Source organism: Miniopterus natalensis, chromosome 2 (genome assembly GCF_054644295.1).
Source record: "Miniopterus natalensis isolate mMinNat1 chromosome 2, mMinNat1.hap1, whole genome shotgun sequence".
Taxonomy (NCBI): Eukaryota; Metazoa; Chordata; class Mammalia; order Chiroptera; family Miniopteridae; genus Miniopterus; species Miniopterus natalensis.
The window spans coordinates 97,622,750-97,635,341 of NC_142082.1; the positions used below are offsets into that span (position 1 = coordinate 97,622,750).

Here is a 12,592-nt window from a genome sequence, read left to right on the forward strand (position 1 = left end):
ATGTGGTGAGGGACTGGGGAGGGGGGTGAGTAGGGGGAGAAGGGGTCAATGGGGAGAAAAGGGGACATGTGTAATATTTTGAACAATAAAAATAAAATAAAATTTTGAAAAGCTATTCATCTCTGAGATTCATAAATGTACTTTTAATCCCTATAATTAGGTTATATATTTATATTTTAAGCCATGATGTTGACTTAGGGAGATGACTGAGTGATTCCCTTTTATGAATGGCATTTTATTGACGATTTTTAAGGTAAGATACCTATTTATTCTTGTCCTGTGATATCAAGCCAAAACAATACATTCTAGAACCTTCTGAAAGATATCTAAACACATGAATTCTTACATTTCATTTTCTTTTAAGCACAGAATATCATAGTTTATAGAAGACCAAGTTTCAAATGATGTAGCTGTTGTGCCAGGAGAGAAAACTGCATGTTTGTTAGGCATTTAAAGCAATCCATTTTCTCTGCTGGGCCTAGGAGTTCCTGTGGGTCAGAGTGCTCCACTAGTGGACTTGGTGGTTAAGGGCCAGAAAGAAGAGATTCCAGCCCAGGCTTTGCCCAAAGCCTGTGACCAGAAAACCTCTGGACATCCCAGAGTGCTTCATTTATGACTTGGGGATTACAATGCTGCTCTCACTCCACCCTTACGTGGATGGGAGGTAAGAACACCTGGAACAGAGCAGGAACTGCTTCCCTCATGCCCTGTCCTATGCATCTTCCTAAGTGCAGAGTTGCTGACCTTGTTACTCCGGCTCAAGGTTTTGACTCTGATAAACACAGAATAAAATCACATGAGCAAAATATAACCTGCAGGGAAATAAGATAGGTGTACAAAACAATTAAACTTGACTCTTCCACTGTATGTTCAAATAATTTGAATTTCTAAAAGACTCAGTAGGTCTGCACTGCATGGCTAACAGTTTTAGTTACTATCATTATTATCACAATCATAGCAAGAACAAGGTTATTGAAAAATAGGGATCTGTGTTGAATTCCAGTTGGAAAAGGCTACAAAAAGCTCACAAGTGTATTTAGGTTTTGTAGTCACTCCTAGCTATCTGTCAAATTATGTTTGTATTCATTTATAGTTATTTGACAAGAATATACAAGGGACATTGGCAGTGTGGATTCTGCAAGCAGTCGGGATGTGCCCTGCCTCTCTTCAGCTTTGGAGCCGAAATTAGTCCAGGTTCTGTTACTACATTATACTGATTTTTTAAAAAACAGATAATTAAAATCAATTCCAATCTCTCTTCTACTTGCTCAGGAAACTGAAAGCTGCCAACATGCTCTTTATAAGGAAGGATGTGTCTGTGTATCAGATAAAGCTCTACTAGGGTCAGAGTCCAATGAGGATCAAACCCAGGCCCTAGCACTTCCTTCTGTGTGACGAAGGCCCCGTGCCCCTAAATGTTTCTGAGTTTTGATACCTATGAGGGTCAAAAAGATAATGAATGTGAAAGCACCTTGTAAACTGTAAAGCATCCTGTAAATACGAGGTACATATAATGTTAATTACAATAAATAACGTGAATTAGTTTTCTTAAAGAAGCCTGAGCAATTCTTCTTGAAATAGCAGTTTTCAAAATATTATTTATATACCTAAGGCTCAAATTTCATTTGAAATTATCTGAATGTCTCCTAAGCCAGTATTTGAAAATCTTGTCTTGTTTTCCTACGTACTTTTGCGTAAGTTTATTAACCTCACATAAAACCCCTGAAATCTTCCACATCAGTTTTCTTTGTCTCTCTTTTTCAGATAGGTCAAGAGCTTATACTTAATGATTAGCAATCAGAATCAAGCATGTACTTACTGAATCTGAAACTGCTACATGAATAAAACTTTCAAGAATGGAAGAACTCAGCTGATCCATGACGTCAATCATAGGCCTGTCATCCTCCTGTACAAAGGGGAGGCGGTTACTTGCCATGGGAAAATGGAGCCTTCCCATCCAGCCCACTCCCTTTGTCTAGTACATGAAAGCAGAACAGCCTGCAAAATAGTGATAAGAGTTTTCCCACAGGAAACTGAGTGTTGAGATGGTGAAAGGCAGTGGCTAAAACTCCCCATGCTTCTGTGTTGAGTCTTTCAAGTTTCAGTGGAAGATGATTAGAACTCCCATTTCACATTGCACTGAAAAGACATGCACCTGAATTTCAAAAACTCATACATGTACACAAGAATCTAAATATAGTACCAGAATTATTCACTGAAGTGTTCATGTTAATGTTAATTTTAAGGACTGGAAACCCCACAAATATATGCTTCGCCAGACCTCTAAATTGCTACTTACTAAAGTCACTGATCTGCTAAAATAACTGATAAATTGTTGACTATGATTGAATTTAGCTCCAAAGAAACTGCACTGGAGACTATTCACATACTCTCTGTGGTATCTATGTGTTGTACAGCTATTTGGTAAAAGAAGCAAATCAGAATGAACATAAGAAAAAGTATCACAACTGTATATTTTAAAATGTGGTCCCTCTGACATTTCAAGTAGCCATCTGGCACCATAGATACTTATTACAATATTATTGACTATATTCCCTGTGTTGTACTTTACATTCCCATGACTATTTTTTAACTGCCAATTGGTAGTTCTTAATCCCTTCTTCTACATGAATACTGTGTATATATATATATACACACACACATATATGTATGTTTGTCATTATTACAGAGACGCTCATATATAAAAAATTGTTTACTTAGAAGCCTTATAGGAAAGCTTTGGAGTGTCTTTGTTTATGTATGAGAATGATTTCAAAATGAGAATGAGAATGGTTTCCAAAGAGTCATGGCTGGTCAAAGAAAACAACATGCTGTATGAGAAAAATCCCTTAGAGTCTGCTGGAATAGCAGTTACAAACATGGTGCTTGAGGGGCACCTGTATCTGGCTTTGAATTCCAGCTCTGTCATGTCCTTGCTGTTGATTTGGGGTAAGGCTTTTAACCTCCCTAAACCTCAGTCTCTGTACATTGGGGGTAATAACAATACTTATTCTTAGGCTATTGTGAGAGTTAAATGAGATAAAATGTGTGTAGAGCACTTAGGCAGTAACTGACACATATATGGTAATTTTTATTATCAGTACTTTCATCATTAGAAACTTGATGGAGGTTTACTAAAATATAGCATGTCTCAGAAATTCATATACCAGATAGCAGAGGCATGGTCCTAAAATATGTTAGATTGCTATCTGAAGAAATGTGAATAACCAGGACAATTACAGATTTAAAAACATTTTGAGCCCTAGCCAGTCTGGCTCAGTGGTTAGAGCGTTGGTCCAAGGACTGAAGGGTCCCGGGTTCCATTCCAGCCAAGGGCACATACCTTGGTTGCAGGCTTCATCCCCAGCCCTGGGTCTGGGCATGAGTGGGAGGCAACCAATTGATATGTCTCTCTCACATCGATGTTTCTCTCTCTCTCTCTCCCTTCCAATCTCTCTAAAAAAGTGATGGAAAAAATATCTTTGAGGGAGGATTAAAAAAATTTTTTTTTGAAAAGACAATGACCATTTTGAGGATCATAAGCCAAGATCAGTGATTTAAAACAAGAAAATGGAAAGTATCATTTTTCTAAAGAAGTAGAAGCATAAAAAGCTGGCCTTTCTTTAATGACTCATGCCTGGGGTTTGGCTATCTGTGCCATCAGGTCATGAGCCTGAACAAGGGTGTATTTGACTGAGGGCAGGAGGTTAGCTGGAGTTATGGTACTTAATCATGGGCTTACTTCTCCCATCTCAAGGGGACATGTTTTCTTGTGATGCCATTTTTTCTACTGTTATGAAAATTAAATTACTTTCTGTTAGCCAGACTGCTTAGTATCTTAATCATTTTACATGGTATGCATTATTTTCCTAAGTTTGTTTTCTAATATAAATGTAATAATGTCTGCTGAATTCAATGTCTGCTGAACATTATTGAAGGCAAATGATCTATAATTTAATCTTAATTCTTCACCCTTTTACAAGCACTGTCTCTTGGAGAATGATAAACAGGCTTTTCTATTGCTCTCAGAATATCTGACTTGTCTCTTGTAGGTGAAGAGTGCTATTTCATAATTTAAAACTCACCACAAATCAAAGATTATTTGTTGACATTATGTGTGATGTGACAGAACATAAAGTAGTAATACATCATTTACAATTTTTAATCTAAACTTCAAAACTGTTGAAAGAAATAAATTGAAAACTTCAGAAGAATAATCCATACCTCAGGCTGACCCAGGACAAGAAATAAAGCTCGGATTTCCTTGAGTATTAAAACGGACAGTTTGCGTGTGGCCACTTGAAAACTGCAGAGTAAAACGAGAGCAAAGCCTTCCACAGCATGGAGGACACTGCAGTGGGGACCTCGTTCCGACTGCATTCGGTGGCTGGAGCCACTTGCAATTAACTGTCATAAATAAGAACAACATTCTATATTCAGAAAAATAAGAGGAGAAGAAGAAACTACTCATATGTACACCTTTGGGCACATTTAATTTTGTGATATTAAAATAAAAAACAATGGCTGAGGTCCAGACGTGCCCATAAATTCATTATTATTCATGAAATGTCATAGATCCTGCTTTGGTTTTAGATCCATTGTTACTTTGGGATACCATCAGTCATCTGTTATCTGTGAAAAGAAATAACTTTTCAGAGGCTATTAACATTAATAAAAACAAAACTGCTTCCATCTGTACCATTTGGAATTACTCTATATATTCAATCAAAGTGGCCTAATTTTTTTTAGTTAAGTTCTCTGTAAAGTTTTAGATACTATTAAATTGCATTTTCAAACATTTACTTTCTAATTAGACTTGCTTACTTGTTTTTGTGTTAGATTCTAATCTAGGTTTTGGATGTTTATGAGATGGGTTCTGAATGTTCCCAAACCACAACCAAATGAGCCTGAAATGCAAGCCAGAGAACAGGGCAGAGTCCACCTTCATTTTAGTTTTCCTTTTATGAGCATCTGTAATCCTTGTTTTCAACCTATCATCTTTTGGCATGTATAGAACACAAGGAAGGAGAATGACTTTGACTTTGTCACTGAGGTCAGCCCATCTGGGATCCCAGCCAATCCCTAAATACAATTATAACTTCCTGAACCCCCACGTTCCTCAGACTCTCAGGTATGCTCTTCTCCAGCTAGACTCCTTTCTCCATCTGCTCACTGCCAATGCCATGCCACCACTGCCCCGGTTCTCCTCTGACAACCTACTCCTCAATCAGTTCTTCAAAATGCTGTCATGAAGTTTTACCATTCAGGACTGAGGCATGAAAGAATAAACCACAAGACTGCACTTTCCTCTCTGTAGATATGGGTAACATAACCAATATGTTGCTCACTGTAAAAAACCCCAGTGGGCAAGCTAACTTTTATATCCATATCCATTTCCATATCCATAATCCAGTTCTATCTCCCTGGCCTACTGCCATTTGCTCTTACAAACACATTTATAATCATAACTATCTGAAAAATATTTTTCTATTCCCTAAGTGGCCTTGTTAATGTTAACAAATCTAACCTGATGTGGCATATCACACCTTGAGTTTCTTAGTCACAATTAAGGCAGATGGAAAAATTAAGGGCTGCCACTAGGGAGAAAGTTCTGAGGTAGCCAAAAGTAAGAACTCCCAAGGTTCTCTGGGCTGCAACTTATTTACATCTATATGAATCAGTGGGAAGAGTGTGAACATCACCTCTGGATTTCTGATTTTGTTGGCTTGCTCGTAGACTTTTCCTTGAGTTTGTATGACCAGTTTCCACTGGGTGAGCAGCTGGAGCAGTAACTTCAGGGAAGAGTCCAGGAGGCTGTGATGCATGTCATTTACTTCCCGGAGCAGAAAGGTGGTGAAGCCAAACAGGACATCTTCCCTCCAGTCTGGGAAGTCAACCAGCAAACCCTGAAGAGAATTTTGTGCAATATGGCGCAGTTCATCATCCATGTGAATAGAAAGCCTGTGAAATGAAAAAAAGACAAAAAAATCATACTTTATTAACTTTTCTTCCAGATCTATGAAGGAATATCTATAGGGCTCTGCTTTTACTTGTGTCTGAAAAATGGGTCACCCTCCCCTAATATGTTATTATAGTCTTCACTCAGCAACCCTAAAATTAAAATCTTATATAACCATGGTACTCTTATCGAAACTAAGAAATTAACATTGGTACAATGCTATTAGCTAAACTAAAGATTTTACTCAGATTTCACCAGTTTTCCACTAGTGTCCTTTTTCTGTTTCAGAATGCAATATAAGATACCACATGACATTTAACTGTATATGGAGACTTTTTGATACATTATTGACTACAGAATAAGTTAGTATCAAATCCCACCACTTTTAAGGGTGAGAAACTTGAGTACTAGAAAAACTGAGGGACTCAGTGAAAATGAGCAATTAAAAAGCTAGGCTAGGTGTCCTCAATTGGTTTGGCCCCCAAAGGGATGTTTGGTTGTGAGAGGAGACACTGTTGGTTATCACATGTTGGAGAGCACTACTGCCATCCCTCTAGCAGGTAGAAGACAGCTTGCTGATAAGCATCCTACAGTGCACGGGACAGCTCCCTGTGACGAAGAATAATCTGGCCCCAAATGGTGGTAGTGCCAAGGCTGTGCTAGTCAACTTATGAATATCAGTGTGTTTCTGGTTTAACCTATATTAAATCTCAACATTGGTATGGGGCATTATAATTAACATATGCTTTATAAATTCTTTCATTCATGTATTCAATGAACAAATATTTCCCAGGCACTATACCCACTACATACAACCCTCAGGATATGGAGTTCAGTACGATGGTGTCTGTGGGTAGGGTGCTAAGGAGGACAGTGTTGGAGAAGAGGCAGGGGCAGCTCAGAGAAGGTCTGTGTCCCACCTAGCACCACAGATAGCACGTGGTGAGCACTCAGTAAGTGTTGGCTGTTATCATAAGAAGAAAATGAATGCATTCTGAAAGTTACAGAAGTAACATGATTAATGCACATTTGAGAAAAAAATAGGCAGAAATATGGAGGATGCCTCGGAGAAGCAACAAGACTGAGGGCAAAGGCCAGGTAGGAGGGCACCACAGTGACTTAGGCCACAAGTGTGTGTGTGAGGAGTGACCTGAGGCAGCGAAGCAACAAAGAAGGGAGAGAGAAAAGTCAAAGATGTTTAGGGGAGAGAATTTCCAGGACTCAGCAGCTTGAAAGTGTTTGCTGTCAGAGAAGAAGGTGGCCAGTCAATGCTGGGCCATTACACATAGAAACCCAACCAGAAAAGAAAGGACAAGTCCTTGCCTGCAAAATAAACTACAATTATAATAAAAAACTGTCTTAGAAGTTTGGTGGCAGTAATTATAAGAATAGAGAGACTTGAAGAGAAGGCAGCTCACGTAGAAGTCTGACCAGCTGCGGGGCCAAGCCAAAAATGGGGTCACAGATAAATGGTTACACACAAAGAAAACTATTAAAGAGCTTAACAGGACTCTACAGTGACACAGCCATAAACACAGACCAACAGAAGCCACTATTGCCAATGTCACTGCAGCTGTCCTTCCCAGGCACCTTCCGTGAGGGGCACTGACCAGCTGGCTAGATTGAACAGGCAGCAACACTCTGCTCAGGCTGGGCCAGGGTAAACGCTTGGCAGAAACTTAGAGCCAGTGCTCGTACCCCCTCCCCTGTCCCCTTGGTTGGTAGCTCAGACAAAGGACTTTTTGTGGAGAACACTTTTGTAAAGGTGAGCCTCAGGTTCTGATGGAATCAGCATAGCAGCTTGGAATAATTTTGTTGTACAGAAGTGCATGAATCAACGGGGAGTGATTTCAAATTCACAAGCCATATCCAAAAGAAAAGAGCCATTAGGAGAAATCGCCTCCTCTGAATGGTTGCAGGATAAACAAAATGTCATTAGGAAGAGGTGAGGGACCTGACCCCCATGATGTCACCAAGGGCAATGGAGGCAGAAGTGGCTTTAGCATTAAGCCCAGGAGACAAGTGTTTCTAAGAGGAGGGACCTGCTGACAGGTGGACTGTTAATCTTGAGATAGTTTACCAGAAGTTTTGGAAATTTCTTCTCATTAAAGAATAAACTCCCACCACTTACAGCGCTTTGAACTGCATTTCGATTAAAATAAAGAAGATCAAATACTTTATTGAGGTTATATATGCAACTGAGACCATAGTTCTCACTCAGGTACTCAGACCAACAAGCTATCTTCCACTAGACAGTCATATACTGAAAAGTGGATGATAAATAGTAAATGATAAATATTGTTCAGATACCACAGAAGATCATTGACATATGTATGTAAATGTCCACAAATTATAAAATGTGTTTACCTGTCATTTTGTATAAAACCATTGACGTTTGTCAATCCCATTTGCCTTCAGGAAAATATATTTGGGTAACTGACTTGACTCTTTTATTTTATTTCATTTTTATTTTTAAAAAATATACCTTTATTGATCTCAGAGAGAGGAAAGGAGAGGGAGAGAGAGAGATAGAAACATCAATGATGAGAGAGTCATTGATAGAGCCCGCAACCCGGATATGTGCCCTGACTGAGAATCGAACCCCGATCACCTGGATCCTAGGTCGAAGCTCAACCACTGAGCTACGCCCGGCCAGGCTTGACTCTTTTAAAGTTTAATCTCCTCGTTGGAAAATAGGAATTGATAGGTGGCTGGCTTTCCTAGCATGTATACAAAAGTGCACTGTACATCATGGCATAATATGCTATTCAAATGTAAGGATGCTTAAAAATAACTAACATTTGCTGAGAACTTAACTGTGTTGTAGGCACTATGCTAAGTAATTAATATGCATTATCAAAACCCTATGACAAATTTTTGAAAAAGGAGAGTAATATTGAGCAGCAAACCCTTAGTGTATATATAATGCTGCAGGAAGTGAAAGAAGGCAGGAGCCTGGAGACTGTTGAAGGAAAATGTCCTTCTTAAGGTCAACAGATGGAGCAGAAGACATCTGGTAGGGAGAGTGAGAGGAGAAAGATGGCAACTGCCATGGGAGAAGTAGCTTCCCAACATGTGAAGAATTATTGGGGGACCCAGATGGCTGAGAAGGGCGGACTCTACTAAGAGCAGGAATGAAGTGCTCCCCAGGGATCCTATCATGACATCAGGAAGACCTGTGTAGCTTCCATGGAGTCTAAATGGACAAATTCCTCCCATTCAGCCATCATAAGTGGACTGAGCAATACATATAAAATCAGAAATTTCATAGCGTGGAAAAAGGGGTTTGCCTGGTTCATTCCATATACCACTGTCATGCCAAACATACTCGTATAAGTCTGAGGTTAGAGTGTCTGTGAGATTTAGCCATTCCTGAAATGCTGGGAAGGGGACCTGGGGGCAGTTATGTGGGACACACCCTTGAAACTCCTTATCCGGGAAACTGAGCTGGGAGGGACAGGGAGCTGGCACAAAACATTGGTTTTATTTTGCCAATTATGAGGAAATCCAAGTTTTTCTCCAATAAAAATGTATCATGGATGTGACTGTGAGGAGTCTGAAATACAAGGTCTCACACCTCTCTGTCCATATATTGTCTCAAGAGTCAATTTAATTCAAATGCGATTGGACCACGGGGAATAAAGTGGCTGATGACTTGAAACCACATTTATTGCTACTGAATTTCTACACTTTTGTTCTCCGATCCTCTTAGGCAATCTGAAGGGGCCCATTTTCTCACAGCTTAAGATCTTTCTCCTGAGGAGAACAGCCTCTGGCTTCTTTTGAAGCTTATGAAAAAGCTTCTTCAAGGGCTTCCCATGTAAGTCTGGTCATTTTAAAAATTTTGTCCTAAGACATGAACTCTCAAAAAATATTTATTCTTTCCCATTATAAGAACACTATGCATTGCTTTGGGCTTTGTTAGAATGTATGTAATATCAAACATGATGCACTATAAATAGCACTGACATTTAATGACATCTAACAGAGTTCCTTCCTAACATGTCTGGCTCTATGGTCCAAAGATTCAGGCATCACTAAACAGGCTACCAAGGTGATTCCAGAAGTAAGAGTCTCCCACCCAGATTTACAGCAAAATGGCATTAGAGACTTTACAAGAACACTGCATGACATTTAAAAAACTTAGTATTTCAAAGGCCTTAGTGTACGTCATCACCACCAATCAGAACTTCATTGAGATGAGTGAACTTTCCTTCTACTGCAATTTAACTGATAACTGTCTTCTCCCTCCTGCCACATTTCCCCCTGAATTAACCAGAGGGCATACCTTATGTCATTTAGCCCTTACAACAGTCTTATGAGATAGGCAGTATTATTCCAATTTTACCAAGGAAAAAATGATAGGCTGAGGGGTTAATAATTTGTCTAGATCACATGGCTAGTAAAATGGCAACTCAGGCATACAAAATGCAGAATTTCCAAATGATTCTGTTTTATTTCCATTGTTTGGTACTGCCTCCAAATCTCTCAGATGGCCACCTCTCACTTTCTGGTGGTTCACAGGCCATGGAGCGTGGCTTCTTCCCTAAATTTCTCACTGCGACATCCAGCATTTTCACTCAGCAGACCCTCCTCTGTGGAGATACTTGTCCCTGAGTCACATCACCCTCTCCACTGTTGTCCATGGCAAATGGACAGGCTGCCCTTTATATTTCTGGGTAATGAGGACACTGTTCTCTGCATTTGCAGCCTGCCATCACCCTTGGATACTATTAGTACAGAGTATTTTAGTTTCTTTCTTCCTCAACTCTCCCCACCTCTCAGTCACCACGTTTATTAACTCTTTGGGAATCCATCCTTTTTTCCTCCTCAGATCTTATCCTCACCTGGGACCTAAAGTCCCTTCTTGATCCAGGGTTATTTCCCCTTTTCCCCACGCTACCCTGCTCAGGGCACATTCCAGTTGCTAGGCCTCAGCAAAAGCCTGGGCTGTAATTTTTTTAACCTTATATTCTTCTTAAAGTATGTCCTAAACATGGAGTGGAAGAGAGAGGAAGGACCCAAGGCCTGGAGATCACTGAGTATAGCCAAGAATAAGTTACAGGTGACAAAGCCAGCTTGAGGGGTAGAAGGCTTTGGTCAGAGGTACTAAGGCCTGAAAGGGTGATTTTCTTTTTTTTTTTTTTTAATATATCTTTATTGATTTCAGAGAGAGGAAAGGAGAGGGAGAGAGAGATAGAAACATCAATGATGAGAGAGTCATTGATCAAGCCCACAACCCAGGCATGTGCCCTGACCGGGAATCGAAGCCCAATTGCCTGGATCCTAGGTCGACGCTCAACCGCTGAGCCGCGCCCGACCGGGCAAGGGTGATTTTCAAAGGAATGAATCTTCAGTACACCTCACAACCCAGCACCATCCTTGTGCTAGTGGTGACTGGATGAAGGAAAGGAGTGGCTGTGTCTATACTTGGAATGAAGAGGAATGGGAAGAACAGGAGGCTACAAAAGTCATTGACTGATGGCAGCAAGTGGTCAACAGAGGAAGCCAAGCTGGCTGTCCAAAGCGGGAGCACTGTGACCACAATTGCCAGAAGACACAGTACTCCATGGAGATACCCAGAAGCCAGGGGAGGCCACTGGGTGACCGCAGTCATGTGGGACGGGAGCTTGGGCATTTTATGGATATTGATAGAAGGGTGCTCTCCAAGGCTAGAGAATGTGGGTGAACAAGGTTATTCATACATAATGCATCTTTCGTTCAGTCTGCACTAATATTTGTTACTCTTTATTCCTCCATATCAGATTAACTGCCTAAAATGGAATTTGTTATCATGTTACTATTTTGCTTAAAACTACATCAGTCTGATTGCCTCAGCTAATAGTAAAGATGAGCTGAAAATCAGCCTCTCACACCTTATTTCTGTTTATCATTGGGTTTCTAAACTCCTGTTTCTTTCTTATTTTTTCAAATCAATGGTAACTTTTTTCTCCCACTTCCATTCCCTCCATGTACTCTGTGTTTCTCATGATGTTGCCTTCGAAACGGCATTTGGATCATAAGTAACTTTTGATTTTTAAATCAACAGGCATAATTGTCAATGAGAACCTGAGATCAACATGAGAAAGTTAAGCTTACTTAGCAAAAATGATACAATTTCACTCAAAGCAAATTAAGTTCTAGTTGGACTGTGTGTTCTTGTGGGGAATGGGGAGGGTGATAAATATATAATTTGGGGCAGATTTCTAAAGTACTAAAATTAGCTGAGGCTCCCTATTACCCACCTTCGTGGCCCCCGGCGGGGTTTCAGTGGGCTGCAGACTAATTTCCTCACATCCCAGCCCCACCGCTACGCGCTTGCTCACGCCACTGCCTTCGCCTTTCTGATTCTCTTTCCTTTGAAGGGCAGCTCCAGCTCCACCTTCTCCTGGGAGTTATGTACCAGCCTCCCCAGTCCATCGGAATCCCTCCACTCACTGAACTTTGTGACACACTTTTTGTGCTGTTAATTTGCACAGTTCCAGGCCTTGGATTATTAGTTACCTTATGTATTGGTTTCTACATTGGATTTAAAGCCTCTTGAACATGGGAAAAACACAACAAAAATTTTCTTTATTCCTCCTTCCCTACACACAGTATCTAGAATAATGCCTCATTTGGTAAATCTTTATC

The 12,592-nt window shown here is 40.2% G+C and overlaps 1 protein-coding gene across 3 annotated transcripts in view; it reads right to left on the minus strand.

Annotated features, from left to right (window-relative positions):
• Window positions 1–12,592, minus strand: part of FRY (FRY microtubule binding protein) — a 505,671-nt gene that overhangs the window by 174,166 nt on the left and 318,913 nt on the right. For all 3 annotated transcript variants that reach the window (XM_087814426.1, XM_016213841.2, XM_016213842.2), the window contains 3 exons: window positions 5,703–5,961; window positions 4,225–4,407; window positions 1,820–1,906 (listed from right to left, as the gene is read on the minus strand). In XM_087814426.1, the coding sequence (XP_087670552.1) occupies window positions 1,820–1,906; window positions 4,225–4,407; window positions 5,703–5,961 (529 nt within the window). The remainder of the gene's footprint in view (window positions 1–1,819; window positions 1,907–4,224; window positions 4,408–5,702; window positions 5,962–12,592) is intronic.